The 16,374-nt window shown below is 38.2% G+C and overlaps 1 protein-coding gene across 1 annotated transcript in view; it reads left to right on the top strand.

The window, feature by feature from the left end:
• The window catches only part of LOC111872399, a 70,068-nt gene that overhangs the window by 32,837 nt on the left and 20,857 nt on the right, over positions 1-16,374 (top strand). Inside the window, exons 7-15 of the mRNA XM_023866251.2 lie at positions 6,464-6,576; positions 7,141-7,309; positions 8,299-8,478; positions 9,815-10,094; positions 11,001-11,215; positions 12,166-12,432; positions 13,379-13,771; positions 14,356-14,496; positions 15,899-16,117. Of these exons, the coding sequence (XP_023722019.2) occupies positions 6,464-6,576; positions 7,141-7,309; positions 8,299-8,478; positions 9,815-10,094; positions 11,001-11,215; positions 12,166-12,432; positions 13,379-13,771; positions 14,356-14,496; positions 15,899-16,117 (1,977 nt within the window). The remainder of the gene's footprint in view (positions 1-6,463; positions 6,577-7,140; positions 7,310-8,298; positions 8,479-9,814; positions 10,095-11,000; positions 11,216-12,165; positions 12,433-13,378; positions 13,772-14,355; positions 14,497-15,898; positions 16,118-16,374) is intronic.

Raw genomic sequence — 16,374 nt, forward strand, 5'->3', positions numbered from 1 at the left:
TAAAATGGTCATGTCTGTCCATCTGTCTGCATGTTTCAATTTGAGAACTGCTTAATGAATTTTGATAAAATTTGATATGAACACTGCGTCACCAGAGTCCAATTGGAATTTGTACTTTGAATTTCCTACATTCAGTAATAGCAACATGGTGGACACATGAGTATTTGAGGTGGGAGCAACGCTAATACTTCTATTAAAATACGATAACTATGATACCAATCGGGAATTGGGATGGCTCAGTCAGTATAGCAGAAGGTTGTGGACTGGATGGCTGAGGTTTGACTCCCAGCAGGGGAAAGAGATTTCTATCTCCTCCATAATGTCCAGAGCAGCTCTGGGGCCCACCCAGCCTCGTGTATGATGGATACCAGTGTCTGCTTGCCAGGGGCAAAGCGACTGAATCCCTAAAGTGACCACCTAGTACCAAGGTCAGGAATGGTGGGGCGGTACCTCCCCTCCCACACATGTCTTTATGGTATAGTGTTTAATTAATTAGGAGCAGAGGCAACTTTGCCTTATCTTTATGATAACAAGAGAAAGCACGCGATGATGATGATGGTGATGGTAGGAATTGTAGTGATGATTAGTGACTATAATAATTATGTCTTTATTTGTCTTGAAGTTCTGAGGAGATAAAATAAAAACAAAAAAAAAAAATCAGTTCTCAATCAAAATTTGACCCAATGTTTCCAATTTATGATGCATCAAGACACCCGTGTATTCTACATTGAAAACTCAGCACGGTCTCTTTAAAATTTTATACTTTAGGTGAAGAGTTTAAACCTGGTGTCAGGGTTTTTAAGCACAAATCTGTGTACATAAATAAATACCGAAAATCAGAGGTGAAAATATTGGGTCTTTCGAATCATCTTGCCTTGCTGAATGTACATAGAATATATGCATATGCTTGTCTTGTTCATATGTGGGCCACAGCATCACAAAGTGTCTGTCATTTTCGAGTTTCTACATTACTTCCTTTGTTTCCTGTGGGATGCCGTTTTGTTCGTAACAGCACAAGGTGTCGGCAGTTCCAAATACAATTTGCTTCCATATGAGAGGTATACAACAAACAGAAATGTGAAAATCAGGTTCTCATGACATTGGCTGGGAAAATTAAATGCCTTCTGGGGTGTGGCAAGTGTAGTCCGATAGACATTTATCGTCACAGTAGGGGAACCTGCAGCATCCCTCTTTAAAACACCATCCTCCGATGAAGATCAGATGAGGCAAGTAATAGGTAGAACTGACTGACCATTCTACTGTTCATTCAGAACCCACTGAGCTTCAGTAAGAATTATCCAAATATCATGCCAATTTTCTTTCAGCTGATACTGTGTAAACAGGCAGGCCTTGGCAATTTCTTAACCTTCTCTTCATTGGAGGACTGTAGAAGAGTAAATTGTATATGTAAAAATGTAGTTTGGATATTAAATTTATTTGTTCCGAGAATCCATATTTGGAGTTACAACCTCCAGATATAGAACAAGTCAATTATTACATATTAATACATATTAATATCATACATGAGCCAGCAATACTATGAAACTTAATTACCTACAGATTTCATACAAATCAATCAGACAACACATGGTCCCACTTTCAGCAATTCAATACCAAAAGAAACCTAACATCCAACATTTTCTTTTATTGATTAAGTGAGGACAAGATATTTGTCATAACATAAAACCATAACACACTCACTTCAGAATTTTATGGACTAATTTCATCAACAGAATAAATGGAATGTTTCGACAGCAAAGATTTTAAGTTCATCTTAAAAGAGTTAAAATTTTTATTAATTTTATTTGCTGAGGGACCAAGGCGATACCCATATTTATAACTTTTTTTTTAAAAGAACGGCATTGCAATGATTTACATGTAAATTTAGTTTTCTTTGTGTGTTGTAATTATGTATGTCTACATTGTTTGCCATAAAGTCTTTATATTTTTTAATAAAACATATCACATAAAAAATGTACAGCGCTGCCAATGTTAAAATATTATAATCTTTAAAAATTTGTTAGCATGACGTTCGGTTATTAACCCCACTGATAATTTGAAGGACCATTTTTGCAGTTTTAAGAGTTTGTCACATTCGTTATCCCCTCCCTATAATATAATACTGTACTGCAGACAGGACTCAAAATTTGAAAAGTAGATATAAGGACTGGGGCTCATGGTAGTGAGGTTAGTCAGGAGTGAAACAATGGCTCTAGAGCCACTTGTGACCTCCCACAAGAACACAGAAAATAGTGAAGAAACTCTATAGTATGTGCCTGAATTGTACGATAAATGTTACTGTGGTGTGGTGTATTGTGACACTGTTTTGCCAGTAGTCAATGTGAACTGTATGTTTCGTCTTTCTTTCTTACCCTTATCTGGATGTCTTTGTTTACCTAACTGAAGTACGCCCACATTCAAAAGGTAAGTTTTCATGAGTCCATATTTGGATCTTGAATCATAGCTTGTTAATTATTTGTATGTGTTCCACTGCTTTCTTAGGTGTTCTTATTGTAAACTGTGTCAAAAATAGTTTTTAGGGTCCACTATACTGTGAGTAGGCAACATTATGGAAGGAAAATCATCAGTTGTTTTAAGAAAAGATTTTATCATTAAAAAACGAGTAATAAGATGGTGTTTTAAAGTTCAGTGGCTAAAATTCTAATCATTGTGTTATTTTTTAAAATAATGCTGATCATGGATTTTGACTATTTTTTTTTTATTCCTCAAAATTTTCTCGCTTCTTTTCAACCCTCCCTGAATCTCCCTTGACACACCTGTGGATCCTTTGTGTCACACCAGTTGAAAATCGCTGGCTTAGGTCATGTAATGTCAATATGGTGGTTAATAAGTAATAAGTAATGAACTGGAAAGAACGTGGAGAGAATCACCCATGCCTTTAGTTGATGTACAAACCTGGAATTTGACTGGAGGGACTGAGGAAAATCATGAGAAGTATGTCAGGATAGTTTCTTTTCAGTTCAAATTTGCACCCAAGGTGACTCTAATGATGGTGATGAGTAGAAATTGTGAAGCCGTTGTTATGCCGTTTTCTTCAGGCTTCTTCTTACGAAAATGATGACTATTATTTTTCAAGACACGAGGGAGAGTCAGTAAAACGTAAAACATGTGATATTCCAACCTCGAAACTATATTTATTTCTCGATATATCCTCAACCAGCATTGATACACTTGTCCCACCGCTTTTCCAATGCATCGAAACCCACAGCATAGAAGTCTTTTGACTGATGTCTCAGACACTTCTGCACCTCCATTTCAACCTCATCATCATCAGCGAAACCTTTGCCACCCAATTGTGATCGACTTCATGCGACAGACACTTCCCACCATAAACAGGAAACATTTCTTTATGAATGCCTTTTTCATTGAGTCCATCCTCGCATAAAAACGCACAACAGAATGCTACTCTACTATAATACACTCCTGAAGCATTGTCACCATTTTGACTACTGAAACCAAGCTCTGAACACGCGCATGCGTGTCTGTTACCTAGACTATCATGAAGCTGGACTGTGCTGCTGCCTAGTGATACATGTAGAAAACATATTACATCCATTACAGTTGTATTACTTCCATTTGTGACCTATTTACTGACTCTGCTTCGTAGATGACTTTCGTATCAGGAATCGAATCAGGGTCCTGTTGAATACAAAGAATGTCTTATTAGGATCCCAGATTTGTCCTGAAACTTCCAAACCTGAATATTTGCAGATCCTTATGACAGTGACTCAGAGAATTGCTGTATTCTTGGATGTGACACCATATAGTGTGGTACCCGGTTACCGACGTTTTAGAGGAACACGCTGCCTCCCAAACATCAGTAAACATCTATCACATTGTACAGTGTCAAATACCAGAGTACAGTAATTCTCTTTTAGGATGTTAGGTTATGTAGACCTGTAGAAGTTTCAGAGGACCAAATCTCCTCCATCTCCGGGCTCTAAGAGTAAGCCAAGCAATAAGCAGTAAGCATAACTTGGAACGTCACGTCCAGCTCTGAAATAACAATACCATGCCTCAGTTTGCTGGATGATTGCTTGGCTTACTCTTTGATCATCAAAATGGAAGCAGTATGCACCTGCAGAAGTGAACTACATGGCATGACATGCCAGATCCCAGATGATGGTAACTCTTTGTAATCACCACTGTGAAAACCTCAAATCCAACACAGTAATTCGTGCTTGCACATTTGTTTCAGCCTATAATATTGTCACCTTTTCTTAGTAGTAATTTGGACAATTCATTTTTTAAACCAAAATTCATTATAACATCTCTGTAATATGTGTCCCTCGATAATCTTTTTTTTTTTCCCCCTTGGCACTACAGCCCCAGTTGGCCTAGGCCTACCTCCATGAACTTCTCCGTTCACTTCGGTTTTTCTAGATCTTACACATTCGGTAGGACTCCTTGGGTGGGTGATCAGCTGGTCGCAAGGCCTCTACCTGTGCACAAACACAGAAAAATGCATACACACAAACTAAACATCCATGCCTTGTGTTGGATTCGAACCCACGATCCCGGTTTCCAAGCGAGCGAAGACAGTACATGCCTTAGACCGCTCGGCTACCGTGACCAGCCCCTCTTAATAATCATTTTCTGTTATTAATGTATTTTGATTTTATTCAGAATAGTAGCACAGATAATTAGCTAGGGCCACATGTGCACACTCTTGTCTCCCTTGTCATCCTGTTTGTATACTAATTACAAAGAGGATTACAAGGTTTGTGTTAATGTACCGATCCATGAGCTGTCACTGTTTTCACTGATGGATTGGACACTATGCCACGTATAATTCTGCAGCTATACATGCAGAAGGGTGTGGGGAGTCACATCCGTTTTTCTGTGAAATGAAATACACTGTATTTGCAGTTTTGATTGTAAAGACAGGGTATTTCACGACTTTAGGGCATAACTGCAGGAGGTGATTTCCTAGGTCTTTGTGATCAAAAAAGTTCATATAAACGTGTGTCCGATTTTGGACGGTTACGGAGTTATGACCGTTTTAAACTCAGAATAGAAGGTAACAATTACTGACAATAAACGGAACAAAATAATAAACCAGCATAATACATGATACATTTAAAGTATGAATGTAAAGTTAACTTCGTGAAATTACCTTTAATTTGAATTGATTGGTGCTTAAAGCTGATTTTCGAAAATGCTACTGCCGGCCGCAACACAGGCTGCCGCTTGGTTGTGAACCGTGCCGGATATACCAACCCTCCCCGCCTTAGGTACATCTCAAGTGTCGAGATAACGAGAGCGCTCTATCTGTAGCTGGCTAAAAATAGCGACTCGCCAGCTGACAGACGCGGTTCACACGAGGGCGTGTACGGGAATGAAAAAACGCTCATAACTCCGTAACCGTCCAAAATCGGACACATGTTTATATGAACTTTTTTGATCACAAAGACATAGGAAATGACGTCCTACAGTTATGTCCTAATGTCGTGAAACACCCTGTATAATAGTAAAACTAAACAGTGATGTAATATAAGATATGTAATAATTAACAGTCGAAACTGTTTAATTTGATCAACTAACGTGTTCTCATGCTTTGAACTCAGCTGCATCTGCAGAATGTCCGGAATCTTTCTTCTATAGATTACTCGTATAACTCAGTATTTGGCTTCAGCGAATATGAATATATTTAGATGAATATGGTAAAATTGTAGTTGTCCTTGTGACCAAAACCTCTAAGCCAAACATTCAGAGACTTTTCTCCTTTATATTTCTTTAATGTCAGTCACCTTTCTGCATGTCCATTTCATCTCTCATACTCATATTTGCTCAACTGTCACAGGTCATGTTGCTTATTTCCAGTTTTACTTTACAGCTATTTCAGGAATACTAGAAAGAAACTTCATTCTTGCAGCTTGTTGAATCTCCTTCTATACAACTGAATAAACATGCCAGACAAAGAAATGAATTTCATAGTTTTCTTATGTTAGCCCTTATTATTCTGAATGCTTATATCTTCCATAATACACCAAGGCTTGGAACACAATTGCAAAACAGTTTTCACAAATGTTTTATTATTTGTGAATGAACAGCTTGTTTTGTGGGTAATGAGTCAGTAACCACAAGAGTTCTTTTTAAGTTACGAGGATCTCCTCAAGTTTGGAATTATTTGTTCTCAAGAAATATGTAGCCAACGATTTGTCTGTGATATTGATAAATATTTTGCAAGTGTACAAAGACAGTCCATTCAGCTCGTGGCTTGCAAGACGTTAAATGATCGAATACGACCGTTCTGTTTTATTTCCTAATTGTGCAGTTAATGGCTACTTTTTAGTTCCATAGAACAGAATACTTTTTACTCTCCTATCAGATATATAACCAAATTAATGTTAGAGAGAATATGAAATTGTGTCTGTAATATGGGAATCAAGATAGAATTTGGTCATGTAAATGAGAATGCATCCTGTGATTTTTGTGGTAGGTATGGAATGTGCTGATGACCGTCTTGAAATGTTCAACGGTTCGTGTTACTTGTTTGTCAGCTACCCTGAAGTCACATGGCAGACTGCTCAACAAATCTGTCAAGGAATGAAGGTACATAATTATTTCTGAAGCGAAATATTTATGATACTCATGTTGTTGAGTCTGTACAGTAAATACACAAATTACATAAATTCCTATATTCCAGATTTCTTTCTGACTTTATATTTTAATTGTACTTACTTACTCAACACAGAAGTAAGTACTTTCATACAGAAATAGTTTTGAAGCAAATTAAAAATTGTACTATTATAAATTGTCTTAAGAATGTAGGTATTTATCTGCCTTAATTTAGATATAAGTGGGAGAGTGTAATAAGATAATGGATGTATTTGTAAATAATAATTATATAGATAATTCAGGAGAGAAGATGGATGTTAATTGCTAAGTTTATATAGTAGTGTACTTTTTAAAAGGGGTCCCACCACATAATAACCAGGAGTTATGCAGTGAGGAGTATATTCTTTGTATGTTAAAACACAATAAAAGAACACTAGGCATATACATCTACATATTTAAGAACATTCTGCAAGATTAGAAGTGAAAGTGTTGTTCTGTATTGGTCCCTGTAGAAATTAAATTACTGATACAAATTTCCAAACACTGCTGTCACTATAGGCTGAGCTGGCAAGTATCCACAGCAAAGAAGAAGAGGACTTCGTAATTTCAAATATCCGGGACTCTACAGAGTACAGCACTAGTGCTATCTATTGGCTGGGTGGTCAACTTGTTGCGAAGTCCATTCATGACTGGGAATGGGTTGATGGATCACATTTTACTTTCTCTGGTAACGTTTTTCTTTAACAGCTCTAAAAACCATAGTCACAGCATGCAGCTAATCCATTGTCTAGCCCCATGTTTCGCAGATGTAAAGTATCTCTATCCTCAGAAATTAGCTCCAGCTAATGGCCGCAGCTGAGAAGGTTATTTACTGTAACATGGTGATGGAATCAGAGTGAGTTTCTGGAACTTTGTGCTTTTTAACCAAAAATCAACATGGTATAAAATGTACAACATTATGTGTCAATTTAATAACACACTTTTGTCATAAAACTTTGAACTTATATTAAACCTGGAATTTCCTGTTTGTAACATGCCATATATCAGTTGGTTTTTTGCAGCCCAGGAAAGTGTCCTTCATTCCCCAGAATATGTATTAACACTTCCCGCCTTCTCAAAGAATGTGGCAAATATTTTCAAAGAAACTTCACAAAAAATTCCGATCAGTTGTTATCTGTATTTTCAATTGAATTTGCATGATACCTAACAAATAATTTAGAAAAGTATGCAATTAGAATGATCTCAAGCATATATGTAATAATGAGACAATCCTGTAAATCTTTAGTGCCAACCTGACAGCACTGTTTGATGATCTCATTACACTCATCACAGTTCACTTGCTTGACAGCAAGGATTAAACACAATGTTCTCTCCGAAGAATTCTACCTTCTGTGATGTAACGCTACATAGTCCATTTAAAATCAATATGCATTTCAGAGGAACATGTTGCCTCCATCTTCAGGGTCGAAGAATAGGATAAGCAACAAAATGCCAGTGTGGAGCAGGTAACAATCAGGACCAAAGTTACATCCCAGAAGATAGAATTCTTCATAACCACCGCTGTGAGAACCTCAAATCCTACACAGTGTTCTGTTTACTGAAAAAAATATATTTATTGTGTGGTTTGCAGTTATGTACCTGAGATATGATGTGGCTCCTCAGTGGTTTAAAGTCGGACAGCCCTGTGTTAAACTATTTTATGTTCTTGTTCTTCAGCATGGCTGCCAGGACAGACACCAGCAGATTCAGATATAAGTGATTCTTCTTCTTACTCAGCAATGTGTCTAGGAATCCAGTGGATGCCATCTCCAACCCCTGCATTTCCTAGTGGCCTATATTGGCAGTCTCAAAACTGCAATGCCATTGGTGGATATGTATGCAAGAGAGGAAATCAAGGTAAAGTCCTTTTACTAAAGACTGAAGAACTCAGTTTCACTACAGTTATTAAAATTTCATCACTTCATTGTGGAATGAAATGAAATTTTCTCAAGTGGTCAGCCTTGTCAAAATGATATGGATTTCCAACATTTTAGAAACTTCTGCTGTTTACATTATTAAAGATCTTGATGGTGGAGACAGTGACAGTTCCTAGAACAGTGGAAATCCATTCCATCTTGACAAATACAGCTGAATACATAAGATGACTTCATTGTATTTGCTTGCATTAAAGCTCTGTTTCTTAATTTCTATTTAATGCAGTTAAGCTCTAGTTTACATAGGTCCATATGTATTCAACACAAAGTTGTTGTGTTACACAATTTAAAACATCACTTCACTGAAAAATGCAGTGAAGTGTTTACAGGTGGTCAGCCATCTCAAAAGAGAATAAATTTCCAACATTTTTGATGATGGAGTCAGTGACAATTTGTAGAACACTGGAAATCCATTCCCTCTTGACAAACATGGCTGACTGCATAAGAACAATTGATCACATTTATTTGCCATGAAAGCTTCAAAGCTTATATTCATTGAAGCTATCTTACTTAATTGCTTATTTAATAGACTTAAGCTCTGGTTTACAAAGGGCTATGTCCATTCAAAACCAAGTTGTTGTGGTATAGGATTCTCAGGTATATAACAGTTGTGTGTGTGTGTGCACGTGCATGCGAGTTCATTTTTTTAATAAACTTTAATTAATTAATGCTGAAAGCTGTGTTTGATATGAGCTCATATCCACTCTCTAGTGGAGTGGATTTCAACCTGTGTCACTTGAACTTCTGTCAAGTGTGCCATGAGGGTTTGAAGACAAAATAATCATATACAATATAAATAAATATACGTTTACATAAAATTTGTAAATTTCTGTTTGCAACAAAACATAATTTTTTACAGTAAATTTATATTGTCTTTTGCCTTTACAGTTTATTGTCCCCATTCAATATTAATTATGAAATTGTGGATCTTACAGACAGTTGGTAGGGCTCCTTGGATGGGAGATCAGCCCATTATAAGGACGATACATAAGCAAGACAACACAAACCCAGAATAAACGCAGATAGACACCCATGCCTCAAGTTGGATTCGAACCTACAATTTCAGTGTTTAAGTGGGCAAAGACATTTCCAGCCTTAGATCAGATAATTTTATTTACAAAATATTTGTATCTTCCATTGCAAATTTCTAATTCTGATTGTAGTGCAATGCAAAAAGGAATGAACATGCCAGATGTACCGTGAGCACCAGAAGGCTGCTCTAGGTTGTACCAAAAATAAAGTTACTGTGCCTCTTCCAGTATCAGGAAGCGGTTTGCAGCTGAATCAGACTCTCAATGGTACAGAAGGCTTCCTTTCATCACCCAACTTCCCTGGAAACTACTACCATAATCTTGACTACTGGGTGCAGCTGACTGGTCCAGAAAGGACCCGACTAGTTGTCCAGTTCCAGCACCTGGACCTAGAGCCACAGAACGAGTGCCTTTATGACTTTGTAGAGCTCACAAGTATCGGAGGGGATGGACAGTTGTTGAATGATGCAGTTAGATGGTGTGGGAACCATCATTCAGAAACAGACAGGTGAATATTCTTGTAGTTCAGCTCCATGGAATTTTATAACCCATCAATATGGGAGGATTTACATTCAGTTATGTCAAATAATACTGGCTCTTAAACTAGTAGGAACTATTATTTCCTAGTTATGAGGATCAAACTTATTGTCATAAGGATAACATAAAACACTCATTTGAAATATCTTTAATATCCAAATTTGTTGAACATCTACTAGCCAATGAAAAACCGATAAATCTAGTAATACCTTTATCTTGAATGTAAGCAGTATTCATCATCATCAGAGGCGNTGATAAATCTAGTAATACAAATATCGCACAATAGCCCATACCTTTATCTTGAATGTAAGCAGTATTCATCATCATCAGAGGCGAAACACTCTTAGACCTTCTTGGGCCATATCCTTCCTTAGAAAGGCCTGCCAGATTGCATCCAATTTTCATTTCTTTTGTTTTTGCAGCAGCAGTTTTTTATACAGAGCAAGATCGTGGGCCTTGCATCAAACCTCCAACCTGAAGGAACAGATCTCTGTATTTATTTCCCCCAACGCCATTGTAGCCCAGTTATACCTCTAGGCACCAGATTCACTTTTTGTTATCTTCTGTGACTCACAAGGCTACAGTGGAGGCATTCTAACCTACCTCAACGTGAGGCATAAGCAGAATTCATGTGGATCAAATACCATTCGTAAGATGGAAGCACAGAGCATGAAGAGTCATCCATACATGGTTCTCCGCACTCCTAATAGGTTTTATATATGTATACACAGTGACCGCTGTGGGACACTGAATTTTAGCACTGAAGTGAGGAAGTCCTACCACACTGCATAACTTTACATCTTTGAAAACAGTAAACTTCAAAGCCATTGCACAATATACTCAAATTTCATGTGTGTGTACTTGTTTTCATTCATAGGTTCAACTTTGTGTCTGTAAGGAACAAGGCAGTTCTGAGGTTCCATTCGGATTACTCTGTGGCCGGCACTGGTTTCTCAGCCACATGGCAAGCCGTGGACATATCGGGCTGTCCATCGCAAACTCTCACTGCTCGGGAAGGCACACTTATGAGCCCAAATTACCCACATTTCCTTATGGCTCATCTTGACTGTGCAACTACCATCCTTGCACCAGGTGGGTGGTACCAAAACTAACTACTTGCATGGTACAAGGTGGGGTCTTGAGTGAGTAGTTAGTAGTTACTGAAACTAATTAATCCTTATGACACCTGCTGTATCATACTAAAATTCTGCAGTCTGCCCACAGATTGTATTTGTGTGTTCCATATGGTTCTCACAATAAACAGCGACTGTTTCCCTAAAGAGCATTAACCGGTTGGGCTTTGTAGTGGAGACGTAATGGGTTTCCTGTGAGGCATGGATTGAGTTTTCTGCCCACAGAACGTATTTGTGTGTTCTGTATGGTTCTCACAATAAACAGCAATTTTTTTCCCTAAACAGCATTAGCCGGTTGGGCTTTTCTGTGGGAAAGTTTGATGATCTGAGTTATGACTCTGTATAATGTGGTAGATGATTAGCAGCATTTGGAGGTACACACTGTCTCTATCTTCGTGATAATTTTTATCCTGATGATAGAAGCAGCATGTTCGTTCGAAACACAATACAAAACTACACTGTCATAACACAGAAGATCAGTCTGATTTTTTCTGATGTTCAGGTGCATGTCATATAAAATATCTAATAGGAAAATTCATATATATAAAATAATTAGATTTACTTTATGTCATTATGCACAAGTCATGGTTATTAGTAATTAGAAACAGACTGAAATGTGTCAAGAATAAATTGAAGGGAAAAGGTATCAGTGCTTAAGTCAGTATTGCAGTCTCGATATATGCATAAGAATGGACCAATGGAAGGGACGGCTGTGGAAACTGTAACTAGAAATGAAACTTTTACGTTTTCCTGCTGAATTTTTAATGGGCTTTATACTAATGTAGCAACCGTTTCATTCTCTTATAGAAGTTTATTTACAGTAATAAATTTAGATGTGTCATTCAGAAAATGCAACAAACAGTTTTGTAATTAAAGTAACACATTTAAATATAGTCATTTCTTTCGTAGCTGGACGACGGGTATGGCTTCAGTTCCTCGAGTTCGATTTTGGGTTGCAGCATGACAGTGGCAGAGACCTCCAGCTGGGAGAACAGGTCTTCAGTGAGGCAGTGTTAGAGATAGACGTGGGGGGTGGAAATGGGTCTTTCCAGCCTTTCCAGGTGCCAGGCCACCTCACAGATGGTGCATACCTCTCGGTGGGAGAGCGTTTGCATGTCAGACTGCGAACTGCTGGTAAACCAAGGGGAATTGGCTTCAAGGCTGCATATAGAACAGGTAAACTTACACGGATGGAGTAAATGTCAGCACATGTCAAACTTTCAAGATCAGATCAATAAAAGATCTTTAGCTTTATTCAGACACTGATTTTTCAGTCTCATACTTCAGTAATCTTCACATAACTGCAGTTCTTTTATGTGGCAGAACACAAAATAATTTGTCAGTCATAATTGTAATGCCTGGTAACAGTAGTATGAGTCAGCCTGTCGAGAAACTCTGTCTTGTCTGCCCAGTTCTTTCTTGTTTTCCCCATGATGGAAAAGAAAAAAAGGCATAGCCCGAGAAATTATTTTTTTTTTTAGTATGGTGATTTATTTCAGTTTTAAAGGATTCTGATAATAAACATTTTTGTATTACCGAGTTTCCGGAATGTTCATTTCCCAGTGTTTTGAAAGGAGAGTTGCAGTGATGAGATCAGTTCCCCCTAACAGACCCAATGCCCAGATGTTACCCTGACCATTTCAACTGAGGATGCAGACGTCCGGTTTCTGAAACATCATGTTCTTTCAGAGTACTGTATAATAGCCAAAGTCGAGATGCCTAGTGATTGTAATTATTTATGAAATGTTTCATTCAAAAAGGTATTGGTATTGAGAGGCACAAGTAACAGACAGAAAATTGCCCCTCTTGATTATCAGAATTTCTCCACATTTCTATATCACTCTTGTCTCGAGCTGGAAAAGTCGTACTTGACAATGATTATAATACAGCATAAATGTCTGGGATTAAGAATCACTGAGTAATGTGGAGCTGATAGCTGGACCATAACGCAGAAGTAATGGTGTTAGTACTGAAGAGTTCTGAGCCATCTGGACAGCACACATTTGTCATCGCAGTAATGCTGCATATGATCAGTAGGGGTTAATATTAGTGTCTTGCATGTGTTCCCATAACAGACGTGACATACGCCTAATGCCTTCTGCCTGCATTTTACTGTTTCAAGTGGGTCAGGTGCACGAGGAGCGGCTGGTGGACCTCAGCAATGTGACAGTTGGCACCCTGCTTCACCTAAATTACCCAAAACCTCCTCCTCCGCATGTGGAGTTTCTGCAGCACCTCGTTGCCCCTGTGGGATATGTGATCCTGTTGGAACTCTATCACATGACACTCACAGAGAACAGGAACTGTCCAGGTAGTGCTGGGATCATCGAAGTAACAGACAATTATGCAGATACCAATGGTACGTGGTGGTTCCTCTGTGAAGCAGCTACAGAACCTGGAGGGAAACTTGGATCCTCAACTTTGGCAATAACATCATATTTCAACACCCTCTACATCAAACAGAAAAGTGGCAGCTCAGGAGTTCAGCTCAATGCTACAGTTAAAGTTTACCCAGGTTAGAAGTCTTGAATTGTTAAGGAGAGAACATAGACAGAATGTGTTTCAGAGTATAGTATTGAGTAGAATATTTGGACCGAAGAGGGATGAAATATTAGGAGACTGAAGGAAACTGCATAATGAGGAGCTTCAGAACTTGCACTGTTCACCAAGTATAATTAGAATGATCAAATCAAGGAGGATGAGATGGGCAGGGCATGTAGCACAGATGGAAGCAAAGAGGAATGCATGCAGGCTTTTGGTGGGAAAGCCAGAACTATAAAGACCGCTAGGAAGACATAGATGTAGATGGGAGTATAATATTAAAATGGATCTTAGAGAAATGAGATGGGGTGATATTGACTAGATTGATATGGCTTAGGATAGGGACCAGTGGCGGGTGGTGTTGTGAACACAGTAATGAGTGCTCAGTTCCCAGAAATTTTGCGGAAATTCTTGAGTAGCTGAGTGACCGGCGGCTTCTCAAGAGGGACTCGGCTCCATGGAGTTAGTTAATTGGTTAGCTGGTCATACATTTAAATGTTTCCCAGTGACTAGACATTTATACCAGTTCATTATGACATGTATTTATGTACTTTGCAGATAGCAGCTATGCATTAAAACTTGTCCGAGGTTCAGAGGAAAGCAGTGTTGAGTCATGCCATCCAAACCCATGTCTGAATGGAGGAAAATGTGTGAGCAGAGGTTCTCATAGGACCTGTCAGTGTACGAGTCACTTCACAGGTGAGTCATTATGAAACAGCATCGCTAACCCTTTTCAGTGTTATTACAGCTTACAGCATACTGTACACTGGACATCATAAATTCAAATACACAAAAAGGTATTAAAACCAGTTGTGATTTATGAGTGTGAAACTTGGCCCAAGACTGAAAAGGACAAAATTATGTTGAACTTCTGCAGAAGGAGTATGGACTAGTATCTGAGCAAGGTGTTTGGGGAATCAGAGCTAACCAAGAATGAGGGAATTTGTTGCTATAGTTCTTAATTTTTTTGTCTCATATTTTCATTATTTTTCAGCTTATAAATCCATTTAATTCCTTAAGGCATATGGGCTGTATATCCATTGTGGGATTGTCGATGTTCTAAAAGACAACCACGTAAATCTGTAACAATTGTATATATTAAATTGTATAAATTGAATGTACACGATAGCTGCGAAGCTGTGTGGAATGTCAAAAGTTGGCTGGTCCTCAAAAGGGCAGTTTGTTCCACTGTGAGTTCACTGGTAGAATTTGCTCCTTTGTAGTAGACCAAGTCTTTATGGCCGTTCACCTGGTTTGTCTGGCCGGTAATGTGGTGCTGCGTGCACCTGTAGGAATACCCATACACTAAGTAAATTTTGTTCAAAGATATCTCCATATTAGAACACTGTAAAAATTATTTAACTACATACACAAATAGATAGAACCATTATGAACTAAAGCAACAAACTATTATATATCTCCAGATTTTTATGGACTACTTATATCTCTTGTCTATTCACCAGCCTCAGAATTGATGAAGTCTTTGTAATGTTCTAAGCAATATGCGATGGGCATATGTTTGAGTCCTACAGAAACAGTATTGGTGGGTATCGATTGGATTCGTCTAGCTCAAGTAATGATCAGTGGTGGTCATTTGCAAACAAAGTAATGAACTTCTGGGTTCCATAAAATTCCGGGAATTTATTGACTGACTGAGCAACTATTCACTTCTCAAGACGAACTCTGCTCAGTGGAATTGAATAAATAGCACCAGGATATGGTGAACTTATAGTTTTGCATGCCATGAGCTTATTATTTCATGTCAGAGACAAAGAAGTTGACTTAGTGTTAATTAGTGTAGCATTTCTGTCAACAGATGGCAACGGATGTGACTATACTGATGCTTAGAGGAAAGAACAAGCTACCATATGACTTACACTTGTGATCATTTAAGGTCATTTTAGAAATTTTTATTCGTTTTTCGGTGCCAGTGCATTTATCCCCAGGCAGACTTAATATTTCTGGAAGGTGCTTGACAGTCGTAGGGTTAAATGCCATGTTGAAGGATTTAGAGAGCAATGAAGCCATGTGAAGGAATGCATAGAAATATTGACTTTATTAGAAACTTCCTAAGACGTTTGCACTATTCTGTCTTGTGTAGGTATGTTCTGTGCATTAACTCTGTGTGAAGTGCAGCCATGTGCCTTTGGGCAATGCAAGCTTACGCCTACAAGTTATGTTTGTACGTGCTTACCAAGTTACACTGGCAGCAACTGTGAACAGAAACTGAGACCATGTGCAGAGAATCCATGCGAAGGACGCGGAGAGTGTTTTGAGAAGGGAGAAACATTTCATTGTCGTTGCTATGCATGGTGGGAAGGTGAGCTGATTTTAGAATAGATTTTGTTAACATACGAAACACAAGCCCCAGTATACTGGATGTTTAATCGCTGGTTTCACTTATATGTGGCAACAAAATGTGATATTTCTTGTCCTTACATTTTCATGGCTGGAGATTAATATTTGCTTTTAGGAATAACCTGCTTCGAATGTTAAATGTTACATTTTGGTAAATGTTGTGGTTCCTATCTTTATAGTTAATATCACTCCCCCCCCCAACAAACAAACAAACCACAC

This window comes from Cryptotermes secundus, unplaced genomic scaffold, assembly GCF_002891405.2.
Source record: "Cryptotermes secundus unplaced genomic scaffold, Csec_1.0 scaffold247, whole genome shotgun sequence".
Lineage (NCBI taxonomy): Eukaryota > Metazoa > Arthropoda > Insecta > Blattodea > Kalotermitidae > Cryptotermes > Cryptotermes secundus.